We start from the raw sequence: 23,579 nt of genomic DNA on the forward strand, positions 1-23,579 counted from the left end.
ACTTTCGATGTGCTTGCAAGTAAATTTACATTAATTTGCATGTCTACAAGAATTTACCAAAAGAAGATTACAAACTATTAGTATAGATATACTGTTATGTGATTTCCATAATAAGAATAAAATAAAAATAAAATCCTTGTTGTTCCAACACTCAATTGCACAAGCAACATTTGAATTACTTCAAAAACCATAAGCTATATATGTACATGTATGTAACAATATCTGTCATGTATGCATGCAAAAAGAAAAAAGAGATATTGAAAATATGCATTATTATTATTTATTACTATTTCGGAATATAATTTTTTTTAAATCCATCTGATAGAAAAACAAATTAACTATACTGCTCATGTGAATGATATTTTCTCAATACTAACAATATTAACATTTTGTAGCATTGTGTTTCACCTCTGAAATTGGGTGATAAAAACTAAAAGTGATTCATTTCCTACTTCTTTTGGTTAGTTTTTTCTTAGTTGTTGTAAATTTCAATAATCTGAGAAAATTATATGTTCATTCACATGGTTTAGGGTGTTAAATTCAATGGGAAATCTTGTGTAATGAAGATCTCATGGTTGTACATTCTGGACTATATCATATGCTTGACTACCTTGATACAGTGCTGCAAAAAAGATCCTGCATGGATGTAAACACCTTTGCATCATCTCTAATTTCATATACTTGCATCCGAAAATAACACATTTTTTAATATTAAAATTATAAAATATATAAAATATCACTTAATGTAGATGGGAAGTTCAAAAGATTTTGAGTAAATCAAATTGTTTAGAATTCATATGATGAAGTAAAAACATTTGTTCTACTAGTGACAAAATGCTACAACACTTATGTATAGAGAGAGAAAGAGAGTGATGTTAATGTCATCGCAGTTTTTGCTACTACCACTACAAACTGCCCTAAATTTGTTTTGTATACAATAATGCACTTTATAGAATATTAAAATATGCATTTATAAGCATTGTTTCACAAAGTGTATTGTGATGTGCATTAGCAATGTTCCATAAAGTGTAGTGTGGCATGCAATTCAAATTCAGGGCATCTTGTGGTGGCAATAGCAAAAACTATGATGACATTACCAAAATCTAATATATATGTATATATATATATATATATATACACAAATATACATGAATCCAAATTATTTGAACATGTAAAATCATAAAATGTTGGACTTTATGGCCATAATTTATGACAACATCAAGCAATGATATTAGTTGTCATGATCTAATGTTAATGAAATAATTATGCTTGTTTGAGTACTTCTTAAACAAAACAAAACTTGACAAAATCATTACATAGACTAGAAAAATTAAAGAACATATTTATATATATACATATATACAGAAAAAAATAAATAAAAATCGATTTCACTAAAACAGCATACAACAGAAATCACGCAGAAATCACGCCACACTAAGGATGATAAATATTGTAGTGAATTGGTACTTTAAAAGTTAAAAAAGAAATAAATACAGAAAACAAATTTTACATCGATATGTAAAATTACAACTAGTGGTTGAAATCTTTAGGAAAATAATAATAATAACAATATTAATAACGTGCAATACATATTTATTATTCTAGAATTGACAAATTTTGTTATCAACCTCGCTTTAGTCTCCACAAAGTATCTAGTAGTTAAGCAATCCAATTATTTATTTTTGACACTTGCTTTAAGAACTTTCAGTATAATCTTTAGCTCATTCATTGATCTTCAGTAACACTAAAGGGCGTTTGTCAATTGGAGGCTTTTATATAGTAAGTTATTATCATGATCTGAATGAAATGGTGGGTCCTATTTTTACAGTCAATCAATATTTATAATAAACATATAGATGAATCTCAATTATGATATGCAATCTGTGTGCAAAAACAAAAGGTTCTTGCAATGAACTATTTGAATGTTTTGTTAATTTGCCAATTGCTTGAAGAAAGTTACATCCAATTAGATGGTAATTTCCGTATGAAACAAATCATTTGTAATTTTTTCAAATTGTTAACATGAAATATAGTCTAAAACACTTTCACTCAGAGTCCTAATTACACAGGACACATGTAGATTGTTTATAATAAACAATAACTAATTATGAGAGAAAGATTATTGTGTGACGACAAAATCTAATGGAATATCTTCCAGCACAATATTCTAGATAGAGACAACTTGTATCTAAACCACCATTCAATGGGATATTCACCTAATTTACGTTAGATTTTGGTAAAAGCATCACTGTTGCACTTATCTAAAATAATGTATAAACTTTATTAACTTATATATATATAAATAGAAACACATGGCACCCAAGTATTTTATAACATAACATATACAACGCATAGAGATTTGCAAAACCGAAGGATTAAAAAAATAAAAAATAAAAAAATAAATCTATGTTTGTGTGAACACTAATCCCAATAGGATTTAAGTGTTAATGTCATGCAAGAGTTTTCACTCATGTTGAAACTTCGTCACATCACTATAGCTACTTCTGATTTATCTAAAATGATGTTTCGTTTCCTTTGCACGCTGTCATTCTACTCGCTAATTTCTTTCTAATCAAAATTTAAGGCCCTTGCCAGAGGGGAAAATCAAACCCTAAATTCTTCCCTTTTAGGGTTACAAGCATCGCCTTCGAGAGAGTACGAGAGAGAGCGGTAGAGATACACGCAGGCAATGCGATGTTCAATCGAAGAAGAAGAAGAAACACCGGAGACTGTGTGCAAGTTGTGTTTGTAATGCCGATTAAGCGCGTGCTTCAATCGCTCACAAGAGCATTTGTGTAACAAGTCCGATGACACTAGCGCAAAACAGTGCACTCTCACTGTTTCTCTCCCTGGGACGAAGAAACTACCGCCGGAGAAGGTTACCACAGACAACGCAGTAGTAGTACGACTTGGAAAGCGTCTCCCCTCCCCTGCGACTGGCAGGAAACGACAGGAGGGCGAGAAGAATTTTTCCTTAGCAGTCGATGAAAGCGATAATCCACGTGAAGTTCGAAGCAGGAGCAGTGGTCCAAATCTGTTCAGTCTGCAGCGATTTCCCCAGTCAAGCTGACACAGGAGTGGCAGTTCGACTCCCCAGAATCCCGCAGAGATTGGACTAGGCGATGTCGAATTGCAGGAATCGCCGGCCCAGTCACGGGGCCTCCAGAAACACGCAAACTCTCACACTCACATCTCCACCACCACCACCACCCCCCATCGAGTCAGACGAGCGGGGCGAGGTCGTTGGAACGCATGGATCTCACCCACGAGAACGAAGCTCTTGGGTACGGACTCTTGTTCCCCGGCACTCCAGAATTAGGTTAAGAGGATGAAGAAGACGAAGAAGACGACGATGAAGACGAAGAAGACGACGATGAAGACGAAGAAGACGACGATGAAGACGAAGAAGACGACGATGAAGACGAAGAAGACGACGATGAAGACGATGAAGACGAAGCTCGTAGAGTCTTGTACTGTAGAAGATTCTAGACACTCCCTGTCTCGAATGTAAGAAGGCTGTTGCTGTTATCGTTGTTGACATTGGCGTGGTCGTTGTTGTTGTTGTTGTTGTTGTATTGCATGTAGCATTATCGTCTGTTGGGATTCTCGTGTAGGATTTTTGTATTTGACTCCATCGCTACGGCGTGGTGGCGATTCGATCGGAGTCGCACGCCCCCGTCGTCGGTTTGTACAATGTGCAGAGAGTTGGTTTTCCATTGCGTTTTTTTTTTTTAAAATTAAGAATTGAGGAGTGATGTTGTTACGATTGCGAATAACAGTTTTAAGAGTCGCGGAGTGAGTCGTGGTCGGTGAGTTGGTGGTGTTCTTCGGGTGCTGAGAGTTGGTGAGAGTGGCTGATTCGGGTGCGGGGAGTGGCGGAGGTGGGAAGAAGAGAAAGAGGAAGGAGGAAGAGGAGGTAGAGGGTGGGGAGATGGGGGTGGATTATTACAGCGTGTTGAAGGTGCCGAGGACGGCAACCGTGGATGATTTGAAGAGGGCGTATCGGAAGCTGGCGATGAGATGGCATCCCGATAAGAATCCGAATAGTAAGAAGGAGGCAGAGGCTAAGTTTAAGCAGATATCGGAGGCGTATGATGTGTTGAGTGATCCGCAGAAGCGCCAGATTTACGATCAGGAGGGAGAGGAGGGGTTGAAAGGTGGCATGCCTCCTCCTGGTTCATCGCATGGTTTTGCAAATGGTGGAGCGGCACAATCGTTTAGGTTTAATCCAAGGAATGCTGAGGATATTTTCGCAGAGTTTTTTGGAAGTGCGAGCCCGTTTGGAGGCATAGGCGGTATGGGTGGGAGGGGAGGTGGGATGTATGGCGGTTTTGGCAGTGGTGACAGCATGTTTCGCACGACTGATGGAAGTCAGGGATTCAGGTCGTTCGGTGATGCTCCCCCTCCGCAGCGAAAGGCTCCTGCTGTGTCGAACAAACTTCTCTGCAGTCTAGAGGAGCTTTACAAAGGATCGACGAGGAAGATGAAGATCTCCAGGAGCGTTCCCGATGCCAGCGGCAGGATCGTCCCTGCAGAGGAGATCCTCACTATCGATATTAAGCCTGGTTGGAAGAAAGGAACGAAAATTACCTTCGCTGAGAAGGGCAACGGGCAATTGGGGGTAACGCCTGGGGATTTGGTGTTCGTAATTGAAGATAAACCCCACATGACGTACAAACGCGATGGTAATGACCTAATTGTCTCGAAGAAAATATCGCTGGTGGAGGCTCTAACAGGGTGCAGTTTCTCACTTCTGGCTCTAGACGGCAGAACGCTGAGCGTTAGCATTTCCGACGTCATCACTCCGGGTTATGAGAAGGTGATCCCCAAGGAGGGTATGCCGGTAGCAAAGGAATCAGGGAGAAAAGGAAATTTGCGGATCAAGTTCGACGTTGTTTTCCCAACCAGGTTGAGCAGTGAGCAGAAATCAGGCGTGAAGAAACTGTTGGGTGCATGAGTTGCGAGGATGTGAGGTGCAGTAATTACACATACGTTATGCAATACAGACTCCTACGCTTGTGAGTATTGATACTGTATTGGATCAGGGAGTCTGTAATTATTATCCCGGTCAGTATGGAGCGTCAGAATTGTTGAGAGCCGAGCTTCATGATCGGATGCTGTTGAGGCCCTCTCAACAGTGAATTTTCACTTCGACTTGATTCTTTTCGCCATCTTTCTCACATGCATCCATGCAAAGATTTCTACATCAGCGGCCACGTCATATTTTGACAGGTGGAGGTTTTTAATGCTACGCTGGGTTTTACGACCCTGAGCTCTACAAACGAGGCACAATCCGAAAGAATGTGGTCCTGATTTCCAAGGCTGTGCTTCTGAATAGCATCATCGCCTAACTAGGGAAACTATTCGTCCTTCTCCATTGCTGACTCGTCTTGTCATCTGCAGAGGAACGTCTTCTAGGATACTAAAAGATATTGTACCTGAGGACCCCACAGGATTCTCTTTAGCCATGGTGTGGTGGGGGTTCGGCAATGTTATCGTTACTACAGGACCTTTGAAATATCGAAGATCCAAGCCACATAATTTCGGTTACAAATTGCCTAAAAACATGGATTCAGGGAGTGACTCAGGTGTAAGCGCTGGTGGGAGATGTTGCCAGGGGATAAAGCACTCTCTCGGGATCAAACACTGATTCTGTGACGCGAGGCCTCATGTATTTTATCAGTAACTATACCCGAGCTCTTGTACAGTAGTTAAGAAATCCAAGCATTATTTTTATTACCCACAATTCGCTTGCATTCTGTTGGTGCTGGTTTTCCTGGTTTGTACAAGTCTATATCATCAAGTTCACTTAGCGTTTGTATTTTACTATGATCGTCTATCTTATCGAGTTCACTGACCATTTCTCAGTGCCATCTCTCCTGTTCTGCAACCTCCATCATGTTATTGCGGATCAGTAGTTGTAGCACATGCAGGCCTCGGTTGTGAGCTCACAGATTCTGCAGACATGTTTGGAAACACCGAGAATCTATGTGCCTACCGTATCTCCCACACTGCCACATCCAGTACCCACATTGGCAACTACTGGGGAATTCAAAGAAGGCTTGTAAAGGGTGGGACACCTTTCCACCTACCCTTCAGTCAGCTCATCATGTTGGAACAACTCAAAACTCACATTCGACCCTTTTCATTGCATATAGAGATTGCTGACTCGTTCATGTTCGCATTCTCATCCGAACTGCATTAAATCATCATTATAATATGGCTGCATTCTGCACCTTCATACTGACAACCTATCACACTGGCTGAGGCATTTGTTCCATAGAAGAAATCCGAAGATTAATGATAATATAGAAATGACCAGTATGTATTATTTCAAATTTTGACATTATTTTAAACATTATATTATTTAAACAGATAAACTATGAAAAGAAGATCTTGCAAACATCACTTGGCACTGTGGCAGTACTGGAAAAATCCTTACTTCACTTTTCCAAGTATTTTAAGTCTTTGAGTTGTTTTAGAATTATTATACAGCTTAATCAAAGTTACTTGAACTGTTGCCTTTCGGTAATTTTGGGTTGTATCACACCTTAAAACAAAACAAAATCTAGTCAAAATTTCTTAGAGGGATAATACTAAGTCTTGTAGAAGCATCATAATTTGATACAAAATTAATTAATATTCTATGATAGATGCTTATCATAAAGAGTTGCACAATAAATCTTATGAAATGTCTTCAAATTATAGATTAATAGTGGTATAAAATGCAAGTTAAAACATCCTATAACACTTTAATTTTAAGTTCATTTGGAGATAAAATAAAAATAAAAATAGTCAAGTAAAAAACATTATGATTATATATAAAAGAACAATCTATAATAATATCAAACCTTTTAATACTTAACATTAATTTTCAGTAATACAAAAGTAGAAAAAGTTCATTAAATCTACATATTGTATAGATAATCAAATAGATATTACTTGTTATAATTATGTGCATATTAAAAAATATATAAGAAAAATAATAATATATAAAGATAAGAAAGATGATTAAAAGATTTTTAATGCACTTTATAGAACATTGATAATGTCACAAATACACTACATGAGAGACCAAATAAGAAGTTTAAGGAAAGAGTTTTAACAAGAAAACTAATAAGAACTTGATTTAATCAAATGAGTACAAGATCAATATCAAGAGAGATGAACTAGAACTCTAAAAGATATGTTGTCAAGCAAGCTTTTCAAGAAGTTTCCTTGTTGCTTGAAGCTGAAGCAATCTTAGAAAGCTTATTGGATAACTTCTTTAATCTTCTTAGAAAATTTTCAAACTTGCTAAAATATTCAAAAAATCTTCTAAGAATCTTTTGAAACCTTCTAGAACTTAATAGAATATTTTAATAATATTCTTCAAATCTTCTTGTTGGATGTTTGTAGCATCACATTCCTTTCTAACTTCAAGTTCCATGAGGAACATCAATTTTATATCTACTTTCTTATTATATGCAACATCCTAGCACAAGCTTCATAAAAAAGTCATTTTAAAATAAGTTTAGGTTTTTGAAGATAGCATTGATGAAACTCCTATATCTTTTGCAACACATTATCTAGATTTTTTGCACATTCTTACATATGCTCGTTGATATTGTAGCTATGCCAATGAATAAAATACTCCAACTTGTTTCTTTTTTGTTGATAATCAAATATCTTTTCTATCTCATATTCTATATGATTATCTATTTTAATACAAGGCTATGATGGTTGTATTCTTCCTAGAATAGTTGATTCTAAATATGCTTCTAAGAGAAAAATATGAAAGATTGAATGTATTTTTATAGATGTAGATAATTCCAACTGATAAGCTATTAGATTGATTTGCTCTTAAATACAAAATGGCCTTGGACTTTGGTAGTCCAACTTATTACAAGATCCATTGGTCTTGATATTTTGTCAAAGAAATCATATTTTATTTCTAACTTAAAAAGTAGGAGATTTCTATCAAAATTCGTTTAAAAATACATTGTGAGAATCTTGAGGTGCTTGTAAATGGAGCTTCAAAGTTGTCTAGAGTTGTGACAATTGTTTGATAAAATCTTCAATTACTCAATTTTCATCCTTTGATGTATCTAACAAATCAAGCTTTTTATGGTAATTATAATTAGAGTAAAATGATGTTTATTAAGTTAAAGAATGAAGAATATTATTATAAGCAAACTCTGCTAAAGATAAATATGAGGTCCAATCATCTTATTGATAGTTGATGGTATATTAGAAATACTGCTCCATAACTTCATTGATTTATTATATTTGACCATTTGTTTGAAGATAGAAGACAAAAAAAAGTTTGATATCCACTTTTAATATTTCAAAAAAGAATATCCAAAACTTTAATAAAAATTTAGGTCCTTGATTAAAAATGATATTATTAGGTAGTTTATGATATTGTTATGTATTAATAAGAAAGAATCTTGCCGTTGTCATAATATGTAAAGTCTTGCTTGAGAATGCTCTGAGTACATGACTGTGGAAGGTAGAATAGAAATTGCAACAACAAAATCCTAACTCTAATAGAATACTAACTAAATTCTAATTAAACCATAATAATACTAAGCAAGCTTTAATCAAATTCAAAGAAACCTCAAAGGAATTACAAAGAAAGAATAAAAAATCTTAAAGAAATATTAAAATGATCACAAATATATCTCAATTCAATCTTAATTTAATCCTACTTAAAATCCTATTGGACTTCATTCAAACTTTAGGCCAAAAACTAACTAAATCTAAAACCCTAAACAAATTCAAATAAAATCCTATATCCTAAATCAAACCCTAATCAAATCCTAAATCCTAAATCAAATCCTTACCAATTCTAAATCAAATCCTAACCAAATCCTTATCTTAGATCAAATCCTAACTAAACCCTAAATCCTAAACCAAACCCTAATCCTAAATCAAATCCTAACCAAATCCTAATCTTAAATCAAATCCTAATCAAATCTTAATCCTAAATCAAATCTTAACCAATTCTAAATCAAATCCTAGATCTTAAATCAAATCCTAATCAAATCCTAACTCTAAATCAAATTCTAATCAAATCCTAGATCCTAAATCAAATCCTAACCTTAAAGCAAACCCTAAACAAATCCTAAATCCTAAATCAAATCCTAATCAAATCCTAATCCTAAATCAAATCTTAACCAAATTCTAAATCAAACCCTAAACCCTAAATCAAACCTTGGTAATTCCTACAACAGATTTAAACCTCAATTATTAATGAATGAACCTTTAATCTTAACTCAAAATTTGTATACTTTTTAACAATTAAGTTAACAATAAGCACAATTTTTTTTAAAAAGAATCAAAATTACGAAATAGATAATAGTCTCAAAAACATGCTTGGATATTGATTGGCCTCCTTTTCCAATCTTGATGCCAATCTTCTAGAACCAATATCTCTCCTTTTCAATATTCGATTGATCTCAAAATTTATATATATATAAAAAAATAAGTCTAATATTCTTTCACATAAAATTTCACTCTAATCCAATAAGTAGATTTCAAAAAATCTTAAAAATCCTCACTAGACCTAAAATTCTACTTTTGGAGACCTTGACCCACTTAAACCTCAATAATCCTCAATTCAACCATTAGATCAAGCTAAGATTTACAACACATATTAAGCACAACTATGACCATTAATCTACAAAATTTTACTTGTAGATCTGTAACAAAACTCTTGAAATCACTAGAAATGTCAATCCTATTTTATTTCACAAAACCCAAGTCATCTGAAAACAATCTTGACTTTGTAAAGCTCTTACAAAGTCATAACAACTCCAAATTGCCCAAAACTAATGCTCATAGAAACTTTATTTAGTTTGCTATCAAATTCCACTCTCTGATTTGCAAAAGAACCTCCGAGTTACTATAGGTGCTTGATTTTGTGCCTCAGGGTCTGATTTTGATCTAGATTGCTAATTGTCTTTTTACAAGGAAAAAAATATGCCATCTTTGTAAGTTGATTGACAACAACATAAATAGTGTCAAATGTAGCTGATGGCACTAAATGAGTCATGAAATCTATTGATATTGAAGACCATAGTCACTTCAAAATTGATAATAGCTATAAAAATCTATAAAGACAATATCAAGAATTTTTGGATCTTAAACAAATATCACACAAGACAACAAAGTGCTTCACGGTGTCATATTACATGTTGTCTTCCTTGGAAATGCACCAAGCAGTTAGTTGTAGAAGGTGAGATTTTGTTTTACAAATATCCAAAAAATCTCAATAGGTTTCACCTATGTGAGAAGAATATAATCCAAATTCTAATTCAAAAGTGCTAAAAAATATTCTTATTAATAGCCTCAATGACACATAAACCTCAATTACCTTGTTACTTTCATAATTAAGCAATTTAGATTTTTCCTATAAGCCCTAATTCTAATTAGTGAGCTTTGACAAGCTGTAACTTCTAATCTAACTATCTACTTGATGTGAAATTTTGTTTGCAATTTTTAATATAAGTCTTTTATACGCTCAAGAAATTTCAGCCCAATCCAACTTACAAATTGTAAAAAAACCTCCAAAAACTACATTGATGTCACTCTGCCACGAACTTGAAAGGTGAAGCAAAAATTATAGTAGTGATCTTTCCTTCTATAATAATTAATTTTGACTCAAAATTGGTGTACACCTTGATCTTTAAGTCCTTCAACACCATGCCAAATTTCACCTTGATCCAACTAGTAGATCTCTAGATATCATAGAAATCCTACCCAACCCCAAACTGCCAACTTCCGATATGTTCTTGTACCAAAAACCAAATATCTCACAATTGCACCATTTGATTACTACAAAATTTCACATACACTAAGAGCACCTAATTAATCAAGCACTAAAAAATTTGAATGATAGATGTGACACCAATTTTACAAACTAGCCGAGAGTGTTAGCTCTAATTCATTGCATAAATCCTAAGTTGCCAATACAAACCTTGACTTCCAATAACAATTGTTAAGTCTCCCAAAATCCTATGAAAACCAAACTTATGTCTCTGAAACAAGTTCTAATGAAACTCTCAAATCCTAATCTCCGATCTTTGAACAAAACTCTATTTTGCCCTAAGCGGTCATTTTAGTGGCAAGAGGTCTGATTTTGACCTTGTCTCACAATTGGTCAATCCTTGGATATCAATTTAACCTATCTTAAGGGTTTTTTAGTCCAATCTTACCCTCAACTTAATCCTAGTATTAATTATACTAATTATTTACCTCTTTTAATCTGATTTTATCAATTTATGGTGTTTCTAAGGTAGTAAAAAAGTTTCTACAATTAGAGGTAAAATTACTAATTAACCTTCAATCAACTAACTATTAAGATAAGAAAATAATCTAAGAGGCTTTTATAAAAGCCATATTTAGATACCTTGAATTATTATTGAATCTAAATAATTAGATATTAATTAGAAATTAAATTTTGATTAAAATTTCACTATATAGTTGTATTACATCATAACAACGATCTTTGACATTTGAGGCTACTAAATTTTTTGAGAGATAAGCTCTAATATTTTTTTAATTCTAAAATATCCTATATTTGAAAAATCATGATAAGATTGAAGAACACAAAGTCGCATTGATCCTTCTAAAATATATAAACGAACTCCAAAATACAAAATATCTTCCATGAACTTGAACTTGTTGTTGTCAAGGTATTGCTTAATATTACAAACTAATGAATCCTTAGCTAATTCTATATAAATTTATTCAAAAAAACTTAAATCAATGGTGTAAGCATAAAAGTAGCACAAAGACAAAATTATTCTGATTTCAAGTGAGTGATATGTTACTAATCAAATACTACTTCTTTGGCCTTTGGAGTAAGATATGATCTTTTTGATAAAGTTTTTTATAGTCTTTTTTGCTTTTTTAGTCGATATGTAATCATAAAATCAAAATAAGATAATAACATATTTAATCAAACTTGGCAGTAATTCAAAATCTAAGCAAATATAAAACATTCAAAATTTTTGTGATTTGTATATATAATCATAGGATATGTAGCGCCTTCCAATAAATCATGCCATTTTTTAAAAAAATCTGTAATTGTAAAAAGCTCCTTATTATGAATTTCATAATTGATCTGTGTCATTAAAAACTTTCCATCATTTTCCATCTGTGATAATATAGCTCTTAATGTAAAGTTAGAAGCATCAATCTCCAAATAGAAGGCCTTGTCAAAGACATGAACTAGAAGATGATGCATAAATCAATAAAATTTGTGTCAAAGAAAAAGTGACAAAATAGAAATAAAGAAGTATGTATATTAGAAAGAAACTGAAATGGCTTATTGCCAAAAGACAAGAAAATTTGAGACTCTTGAAACTAGACTAGAAGCAAGAAAGGAATTGACAAGAGTGAAGAGGGCTTCACTCTCGCCTTTATATTTATTATCTAATTAGGAGTTACGTGGCAATATTCTATAGGACCTCTAATATGTGTTGACTTTGTAGGACACATGCCTTAGCTTATAAGGCAAGTTTTTTATATGTGGGCCACATAGTTAGCTTGTTCTTTAAGCTATCAACATGTGTGGCACATGGCCAACTTATTGACTACTTTTCTAACCTAAAAAATCAATTAAACACACCTATAAAGTCAAAACAATATCTATAAAGCTTCTAGGAAGCTTCTATAGAAGATATTATGGAATTGACTTACTTTTATCTACTATTATCTAAATCATATAAGTAATTATTGGTTTACATGTGTATATCCGTGATAAGCCTTCATGAAATATAATTGTAGTAAAATTTGACTTGTAGTAAAAGTTGCCTTCAAATTTTAAAAAGTTGTTTAAGCTTGAGTTCTCTATTTTAATTTGTCTATAAATGCCAATTAAGTAAGAAGATTAGAAATTTAGAAATAATTCTTCATAAATATTTGATAGAAATTAACAAATATAAAAAAAAATTATACATCTTGTATTGTTTTTAAAATTGCCTATTCCATTATAGCTTGAATTTACTTTGGATCCATCAACAAGCCTTCTTTAGATATAATATATCTAATAAATTTTAATTTTGGCTAATGAAATATACATTTTTTCAATTTGGTGTGTAATCCTATATTTCATAATTTTTGTAAGACTAATCTCATATATTCTTCATATTCTTTAAGAGTATTTGAGTAGATTAAGATATCATCAAGATATCAAATAATAAACTTGTCCAAAAATTCTTAAAAAATATCATTCATCAAATGCTAGAATATAGCTAGAACATTTGTCAATCCAAAAGGTATGATATTATATTCAAAATGTCCATATCTTATCAAAAATGTTGTCTTTTATTTATTTATTTATTTTAATCTGCACCAAATTATACGCTCTCTAGAGATTTATTTTGGTGTAGATCTTGGCTTGATTAAATTGTTCCAAAAGCTCTGATATCAAAGATAATGGATAATAATTCTTCACCATTATTTTATTGAGGCCCCAATAATCAACACATATTTGCAAAGATTCATCTTTTTTCTTCATGAAAAGTATTAGTGCATTTGTTAGAAATTTGGAATATTGAATAAAATTCTTTGTATGCTTTTTATTGATGTAATCCTTCAATGCCAAAAGTTCTTTCTATAATAGGTTGTAAATTAGGCCAAATGGTAATTGAGTCCCTTCTTGAAGATTAATAGTACAATCATATGATTGATGCTCTGATAATATATTAATATTTTTTTTTTGAGGATATCTTGAAATTTTTTATAGTACTCTAAGATAGCTATTTACAAGCTTGCTTTTACATGAGCTGGAGTTGCATAAATAAAAAATGGTATTTCTTTCTTATCCATCTTCATAAAAGCCCTTGCTCTAAAAAATAAGGGCTTTGTTGTTGATAACTTCTTAATAGGTTTTGCATGAAGAAATTCTATAGGAAATTCAATCTTATGAAACCTCTAATCTATAAATAGGTTATATCTTTTTAACTACAAAAGTCCTAATATGATAGAATTGGATGAAGTTCTAATAATATTAAATAATATTTTTCTACTATGGCCATCAAATGATATTTCTAGTAGTATTTCTTTTGAATAAGATTACTTAAAGATAAAATTCGACCATCTATTACTTCTACATGTTTAGATTTTGACTTCTATACTAAATGAATTCTATGAAGTTTAAAAAATACCTCATCTAAAAAGTAAGCAGATGCTCTTAAATCTAATAAGGCATTTGTTTGAAGTTTTTGTAGACCAAGAAATAAAGGTATAATAAAACAATAAGCAAATTGGATAGTATCAAGGATATGAATCTCAAAAAAAGAGAATCCTCAATACACTCTTTTATCACTAAAGAGAATTAGAAATTCACTCAAAAGATGATGTAATATTAATTAGAATGGCTATTGTCAAAAACAAGAAGACTAAAAAGACTTGAAACAAGACTAAGACTAGAAATGCATTGATAAGAGTGAAGAAGGCTTCACTCTTGCCTCCATATATACTATCTAACTAAGAGCTATGTGGCGATGTCCTATAGGATATTCAACATGTGTTGACTTTGCTAGCCACATGTCTTATCTTGCAAGGCAAGTTATCTATATATGTGCCATGTAGTTGGCTTGTTCCACAAGCTATTACATGAAAACAACTTGTTTGACAAGCTACCAATACATGGTTAACTTTTTGGCCAAGTTTCTAACCTACAAACACATCTAAAGTCAAAACCGCATCTATGAAGTTTCTCAGAAGCTTCTCTAGAAGATTTTATAAAATTATTCTATATTTATCTACTTCTATTTAATCATATAAGTAACTATTGAGGTAAATATATATGTCGTGATATTATCCCTCCTTCTAAGGACGAATTCTACGAGGAGTTGTCTTCATATGTTGAAGAAGTCCAAGATGCAGTGAATTATATTTGCTACATATTTTGATCTTTGCTCTCTTTGAAGATGGTTGATAGGTCCTTTCAACTATCTATAGTGTTCCATACCAGGGCAAGAAGACCAACCTATTATTTGGTCATTGTTGGGGCCTTCATAACTTCTTTTAAATAAAAGATTTGGAACACTCTCAAGAGTTGTTCCTACTTCTAATAAAATCACTAAACATCCGGAGTCTCTTCCAAGGTCGTGATACCAAGGTTGTTGTATCTCGCCATCTATTTGAGGAAGGACATGTCATTCTTGAGGATCTTCATCTCGATTCCATCATCTTAAAGGTTGTGACAATCGTAATATCTCGTTTGATAAGTCCACAAATTAAAGCTCTTGAACTGAATTTGCTGGTTGTTGGTACTCTATCTCATCACAAATACACAAAAGTTACAATGAGAGATAGAAGGTAGAATATTATTTTCCTTTCATCTTGTTTCTTTTATAGCAAATGTTTGCTATTTATCATCTTAGTTTTGATGGATGTCGTTGATGAAAGTCTTTAACTTTCTTTGCTACATTTGTAAGATTCTTTGATGGCTCCTATGTGCGTTCACTAATATCATATCTGCGCCAATGAACAAGATATTACAACCCATTTCGGCGCCACCTTGAGTCTAAGACTTCTTCCACCTCAAACTCTTGGTTATTATCCACTTCTATAGAAGGAGGTGGCATTTGTCTTCTTCCCAAGATTTTCACTGTCTTATATGGCTCCAGAAGAGACACATGAAATACATGGTAGATCTTCATAGACTCCAGTAGATAAAATCGATAGGCAAGAGGATTGATTTGTTCACAAATAGGAAAAGGGTCCAACTTATGATAATCTAATTTATAACAAAGACGAGTAGTCTTGATATTATGATAAAATAACCATACCTTGTGATCCATATTATATTGTAGTTGCTCCTTGTGATAGGCATCCGCATTGGTCTTTTGTCGTTCTTGAGCTTCCTTTAATTGTATCTTCATTGTTGTATGTAGCTCTGACAAGCAATTTACTAAAACTTCTACCATGGAATTATCAACTTTTGAAAAATTAAAAATATTAAAATGTGGATGATAATCATAATTGGCAAAGAAAGGTGTTTATTGAGTAGAAGAATGTATCGAATTATTATATGCAAACTCTGCCAATAGTAAAAGAGTTGTTCAATCTTCTTGATGATAGTTGATGGTACATTTCAAATATTGCTCCAGAACTTGATTTATCCATTCCGTTTGTCCATCAGTTTGAGGATGAAAAGCTGAAGAAAGCTTTATATCCACCTTTAGAATTTTAAATAGGATTTTCTAAAATCTTGATACAAATTGAATCTTCCTATCTGATATAATATCCTTTAATATTCCATGATAGCGATAGATATTGTCAATGAAAAGCTTAGCTGTTTCTTCACATGTGATAGATTTTGTACATGGTACAAAATATGCCATCTTGGTAAAACGATCTACTATCATGAATATAGAGCCATAAGAATCTGAGATTAGAAGATCCATGATGAAATCCATAGAAACAAAAGACCATGGTTGTTTTGGAATAGGTAACAACTGAAGAAGTCCATAAGGTTGATGACAAGGAATTTTTGATCTTGAGCAAATATCACAAGATTGTACAAAATCTTTGACTGCTTTTCACATTTGCGGCCACCAAAAATCATAGGATATTAGTTCCAAAGTTTTATTGTACCCAAAATATCATGCTGCCGGAAAGTCATGATGAAATTGAAGAACACGTAATCGAGCTTCACCTTTTGGAACATATAGGCGTCCTTAAAAATATAATAGATTATTCTTGAATTCAAACTTGGAAGTATCATGAGACTTAGAGGAAGTATCCTTGATATCCTAAACATGAGGATTAGAGGACATGCTTGATTGAATTTGCTTCATAAATGTTGAATCGACAATCAATGTTGATTTTATAGCCCAAAGATGAAAACCTTTGAGCTTCAAGAGAATTGATCTTTATTGATCAAAAGATGCATCTCCTTCTTTTAGTGCAAGATAAGAACGTCTAAAAAGAGAGTCTGATAGACCTTGTTATTTTTTGGGTTGATAAGTGATCTTGAAATTGAATCTAGATAAAGACATGCTCCAACAGGCTTGACGATGATTCAAGATACATGTTGACATGAAATACTCGAGGTTCTTATAGTCTGTATACATGGTGTCGAGATAGAAAGAGTTTGCCTCAAGAAAGCACTGGGCTTCTTACTGCCACTAAATGCTCAATCAAATATAAGATATAAAAGTAACAAGTTTATATATATATATATATATATATATATATATATATATATATATATATAATATTTTTCTTTTTTGGGCAATTACATCAAAACATAAGTCCAAATATTAAGAAAATACCCAAATGTATGATAAAGTATCTTAAAACCTTATATATCCTTGTGAGAAATGTTTTTTGAACTTCAATAGCTCATATCTCACGATTAGAATGTCCAAACAATCCTAAATTTTACGTGGTACTGATATGCTTTCAAAACCTATTACAAAAAAATTCAATTGCAAATTCATCACGGATCTTGAGATATCACCAAAATCCTAATGATAGCTTAAAATCCTAATGATAGCTTAAAATCCTAGCTTACATACACCTATGTGCTAATTTCATCATATCTTACAAAATAAATATTCAAATACCATGAAACTTTGATCTATAGCTTCTTAACTTAATTACTCACACTTCTTGAAATTTTAAGCCAAAAATTCGTCTAGAAACTCAAGATATGGCTCCAAACATTACTATCAACAAAATGACTCACTTATTGCCTTTGAATTACATGTGCTATCTTCAATGCCCTATAACTCCTTCATCTAGACTTAGAATTCATTAATCAACATATATAAAGTGTAGCCAAGAAAGTGCTCTTTCCAACTCTAGTCGTCGATTTTTCATTGTTCTCCGTACGCATATGTTATGCTTCAAAGAGTGACAGTAGGTACAAATTTGACACCTTAACTTTGAATACCTATATCTCCTTCAAAAAAACTTGAAATCACACAAATTATTCACCCAAATTATATCCAAAGCCTTGAACTTGCTGAATTTAGCCTTCAAAGCTCGAATGAATTCGAAAGAGAAACCCATATCCCTAATAAGGCCTTGGGCAGCCTCCTTGAAGCCCATTGGACATGTCCTTTGACCAATAGGAATGAAGTTTTCCATTCTTTGCCTTCATCCAACCATACCTTACTTTCAGCCCTTCCAATAAGCCTCCTATTAGTTAAGTTTTTCTTCTTTAGGCCCCAACCTTCTCTTAAGCTTTATAATAAATATATAAATCCTACATAATATAAATACTATAATCAAAATATATAAATCTCCAAATAAATTTCCTTATATCAATTTTCTTTAAATTTATTTACTAACCACTCTAATCTACATCAAGACTTACAAACATATTATATGTCTTAATTAATTTTTACATACTATAAGTAAGTACAATACGACAATGGTAACTGGACTTAATGTGCCTTCTAAATAGTGACTCTATTCTTGAAATGAATCCACAATTGCAAAGAGCTTTTTGTTATGGATCTCATAATTAATTTTGGCTATTGAAAATTTCGTTGAATGGAAAGCTATTGGGTGGAGTTTGTCATCTATTTCCATTTGTAATAACACGGCACCTATAGCAAAATCTGATGTGTCTGTTTTTATAAAAAATACCTTGGAAAAGTCAACATAATATAAGATTGGTGTAGAAATAAATTCTTTCTTTAAAGCATCAAATGATGCTTTTACTTCTTTATTCCACTCAAGTTTGTCTTTATAAGTCAAATATGTAAGTGGAGTTGCAACTTGAGAAAAATTCTTGATTAAGTTTTGATAGTAATTAGCAAAGTCCAAAAAGCACTGCTCATCTCATACTATTCTTCGAATCTTCCAATCTATGATAGTTTGAACCTTCTTGAGATCCATCATAAGGCCTTAGTTGGAAATCATGTATCTTAAAAAGTCAACTTGAGTAGTATGGAATATACACTTTACCAACTTGGCATATAATCCTACATCTCTAAGTTTCTATAACTCATAACAAACATGAAGCTCATCTTCTTCTATGTTCTTAGAATATATTAGAATATCGTCTAAATAACAAACAACAAAATCATCTAAAAACTCACAAAAAAACATCATTTATAAGATATTAAAAAGCAGCCGGTGCATTCGTGAGTCCAAAAGGCATGACATTATATTCAAAATATCCATACCTAGTTCGAAAAGTAGTCTTCCATTCATTTCCTACTTTGATACAAATTAAGTTGTATGCTCCTCGTAGATCTATTTTGGTATAGATCTTTGCTTGATTGAATTGGTCAAGAAATCTTGAAATCAAAGGCAAAGGATACCTATTTTTGATGGTGATCTTGTTGGATCCTCGATAATCCACACACATTCACAGAGATCCATCTTTCTTCTTCACAAATAAGATAGGAGCCCTGACTAGAAATTTAGAATAGTGTATGAAGTTCTTTACCAAATTCTCATCAATGTACTTCTTTAATGCAGCCAATTCATTCTGCAATATGCTATAGATTGGTCCAAATGGTGGTTGAACTCCTTCTTGTAGATCAATTGAACAATCATAAGGTCGATGCTCTGAGAAAATATCTGCATTCTTCTTTTCAAAAATGTCTGTGAATTCTTGATATTGCTTAGGAATATCACTCGACATTATTTTAGCATTAGAAATGGGTGTAGCATATATAGCAAAAGATGATCCTTCTTTTGTAGAATGCATGAAAGCTTTTGCACCTACTAGTAAAAGTTTGGACATACTAGACTTACGTGCTTCTACTTTGCTAACGCAATCTTAGATTATACTATCAGAAAAGTTAAGGTTATGAGAAATCCAATCTATTTGAGGGTTATATTTTTTTAGCCATGATAATCCTAAAATAACCAGATTAGAGGGAGATTTTATTACATTAAATACTACTACACTATTATGATCTTTAATTATTATATCTAAATGAATAGTTTCATAGATAACATTTTCAAAAGACAACGAATGACCATCTATGACTTCTACATGTATGGATTTAACTTTCTTTACTAAAGATATTTTTTGATTTTTAGCAAAATCTTTGTTTATAAAACATGCTGAGGCTCCTGAATCTAACATGACAAAGACTTTGTGATTATTAGGTCCTAAATATACTTCTATTATAAAACAAGGTGAGGGATCTGAGGTGAGGATAGGACCTTTACTAGATATTGCACATGATTTCAGCCACACGGTCTCTATTGTAGCTGGAGAAACTCGTTTTTTGACACATTATCTTCTTTGGTAATTGTGTTCTTCATTTTGTTATTATGTTGCTTCTTTGGACAATATTGAGTAGTGTGCTTAGCTTCTTTACATTATAAACACAATCCTTCTTAGTGACATTGAGTCTTTTCCTGCTTCGTGAGAGGTTTAAAACGTATCATATCAATTTGCATTGGTTCCAGCTTTGACGAATATGTTTCAGAAAACTTGGGAGTTGCTACCATTACTTGACTTGTTCCTCTCCAATCAAATCTTTGTTCTTGACGCATTTCAAATAAATAATTATTGCATGCAATGGCTTGAATAATAATTTATTCTAAAGATTTTACTTTCGGTATTGTTGATAATAAATCTTTGACGCTATCCTTCAATCCATATCAAAATTAGTTGATAAGTGTTTTGTTGTTCCAGTCTACGTCGCAAGCAAGGTTTTGGAATTTGGTAGCATATATAGTGGCTGATTGTGATCCTTATCACAAGGATAAAAGCTTGATCTTTGCTACTCGTTCTCGATCATTTTCTTCAAATGTGACCGTAAACACTTCTAGGAGTGAATTCAAATCATAAAGGAGTCATGAATTTTTTTCCATTTAAGGTGTAAACCAAGAGAGAGGACTTCTTGATAGTAGCGCCCTTATGAATCCGACTTGGATAAATCCATGAAGATATTGGAAAGAGTGCAATCTTAGATAGAGCTTGATTTATTACAAAAATCCTCAAAATTTTGATCTTGTTCCATCAAACTTCTCAGGCATACTAATCTTTCTCCTTGTCATATTTGTAGAAGCAAAACTCCCTGGATTTGGTTGTGACGTTGATCTATTTGCTTCTTTCAACTACACAACTTATTGTCGCAGACTCTGAACTTCTTCTATAGGCGTAGGCATAGTACTTCCATGATTCACGTTGGAAATACGTGAGATTTACACTCTTAGAGTGTTGACAAGCTCATGAAGTTCTGCCATAGTTGCAAATCTATTCTCACTTCCATTGAGAGTAGCATCCATAATCGTTCCATAGACAACTCAAACAAATTCAAAAGTTAAATTAGAGGAGGGTAATCCACAACCTCTAAAAACAAATCCTACAAAGAGGGGTAATCCACTCTTTTTAAGGAAAACATCAATGTTAAAAAATCAGATTTTTTTATTTAAAGGTGGATAGTCTGCAACCTTCAAAATATAATAATAGAAGTGGGGTAATCCACTCACTCCTAAAACAAGACAAAAACAGTATACTAGCATTCTTGTCAAACTGTGAAGGACATGAATCTCAAAGAAAGAGAATCCTCAATACATTCTTCTATTACTAAAGAGAATTAGAAATTCACTCAAAAGATGATGTAATATTAACTAGAATGGCTATTGCCAAAAACAAGAAGACTAAAAAGACTTGAAACAAGACTAAGACTAGAAAGGCGTTGATAAGAGTGAAGAAGGCTTCACTCTTGCCTCCATATATACTATCTAACTAAGAGCTATGTGGCGATGTCCTATAGGATATTCAACATGTGTTGACTTTGCTAGCCACATGTCTTATCTTGCAAGGCAAGTTATCTATATATGTGCCACGTAGTTGGCTTGTTCCACAAGCTACTACATGGAAACAACTTGTTTGATAAGCTACCAATACATGGTTAACTTTTTGGCCAAGTTTCTAACCTACAAACACATCTAAAGTCAAAACCACATCTATGAAGTTTTTAGGAAGCTTCTCTAGAAGACTTTATGAAATTATTTTATATTTACCTACTTCTATTTAATCATATAAGTAACTATTGAGGTAAATATATATATTCATGATAGGTAGAGAGAGACAAAGCTTGATGAATTTGAGGTGTTGAAATGTCGAGCTCTATGATCTCTATTGTGGTTGAATTTCTTTATTTTCTTGAAAAATTGTACTCCTATTCCTAGTTGTATGTTGTTTGTTTGGATAATATCTAAATTTGTGACCTTCTTCACTACAGTATAAATAAAGGCCTTGTTAAAATTGACACTCCTTCTTTCTTGTAAGAAGTTTGAATTATACTACATCAATTTGCACATCCTCAACTTTGAAGTGTGGAAGTAATATATTTGTTGAAGCAGTAGAATGCAAATTTTTAGTTCATTGCTTTGTCAAAGTTCATGAGTATTGATCTTAATGACATTGAAATAATTGATTATTATACTTCACAGCTTAGCTAGTAGCTTCATTAATAGTTTGAGGTTCAAATAATGATAGTAATAGGTCTTTTATATCATCCTTTAGTCTCCAATAGAATTGATTCTTAACAATTTATTCATGCCAATTAATGTTACATGCCAATTACATGAAATCAAATACATAAACTAATGTAGAATGTGATCCTTGATGCAATGAAAAAATATTTGTTGTTGTCCATTAAGCCTTGTCACGTTCTCCAAATGCCTTTGCAAATGCTTCTAAAAAAGCTTCAAAGTTGATGAAGATTGGAGATCTCTTCTTAAATAACGGAACAAATTAAGATAAGGCTTGTCCTATGAAAAAGGTTCTAACTAAACCAACTCGCGACTCCTATGTTGGATAGCTTTCAAGTTGTAGAAGAATTACCAATCAAATTTGGTTAATAAATCCTTGAAAATTTCAGCGTGTGCCATCAAAACATTTTTAAAAGACTAATCTAAGGCCTTACATTATTAAATAGGTAAATTTTCTTTTTGAAGTATAGATGCTATTACCACCTTGGATATAAAAGCTTGAGAAAGTGATCTCATCATAGGTTGACTTGCTCCAAGTCTTGTATCACCATGAAATCTTACAAAAAATCTCTTAATTTCAATACTTCTATGACCTAAAGAATTTAGTGTGTTCATAATAACATCTAATTTGGACTCAATAGATTCAACCATACTAATATCTTCATCTCTAGCTATTTTAAAGATAAAATAAAAAAATTCCTAAAATAATATCAGTTTACTTGAAGATAATCTGTAATTCTTAAAAGTGCTTAGATGCCTTCAAGAAGAAGGATAATCCACTCTCTATTAAGAAAGATCAAGCTCTAATATTAATAAGAGGGTAGTTTCAACAAACTATCACATATACAATATATAGGAGATCAAATAAGAAATTGAACAAAGGAATTTCAAGAAGAAAGCTAACAAGAACTTAATTAAACCAGATAAGTATAAGAACAATAGCAAGAGGGATGAATTAGAGCTTCAAGAGATGTATTGTCAAGATTAAAGATCTCCCACTCTTGATTCCAATATATATTAAGTATTAGGAATCTTCTTAAGAAGTTTCCATATTGCTTGAAGATGAAGCAATCTTATGAAGCTTCTTATACAACTTCTTTTATTATCCTAGAACTTTTTGAAACCTACAAAAATATTTAAAGAATGATTTAAGA

At 32.5% G+C, this 23,579-nt stretch overlaps 1 protein-coding gene across 1 annotated transcript; it reads left to right on the plus strand.

Annotated features, from left to right (window-relative positions):
* The first annotated feature begins 3,211 nt into the window (after positions 1-3,211).
* On the plus strand, positions 3,212-5,746 carry LOC112287012 (uncharacterized). The gene is made up of 2 exons (XM_073536433.2): positions 3,212-3,507; positions 3,780-5,746. Exon 2 carries the CDS (start codon positions 3,932-3,934, stop codon positions 4,955-4,957), a length of 1,026 nt encoding a protein of 341 aa, XP_073392534.1. The 5' UTR covers positions 3,212-3,507; positions 3,780-3,931; the 3' UTR covers positions 4,958-5,746.
* The last annotated feature ends 17,833 nt before the right edge of the window (positions 5,747-23,579 follow it).

This window comes from Physcomitrium patens, chromosome 9, assembly GCF_059467195.1.
Source record: "Physcomitrium patens ecotype Gransden chromosome 9, ASM5946719v1, whole genome shotgun sequence".
NCBI classification, from domain to species: Eukaryota; Viridiplantae; Streptophyta; class Bryopsida; order Funariales; family Funariaceae; genus Physcomitrium; species Physcomitrium patens.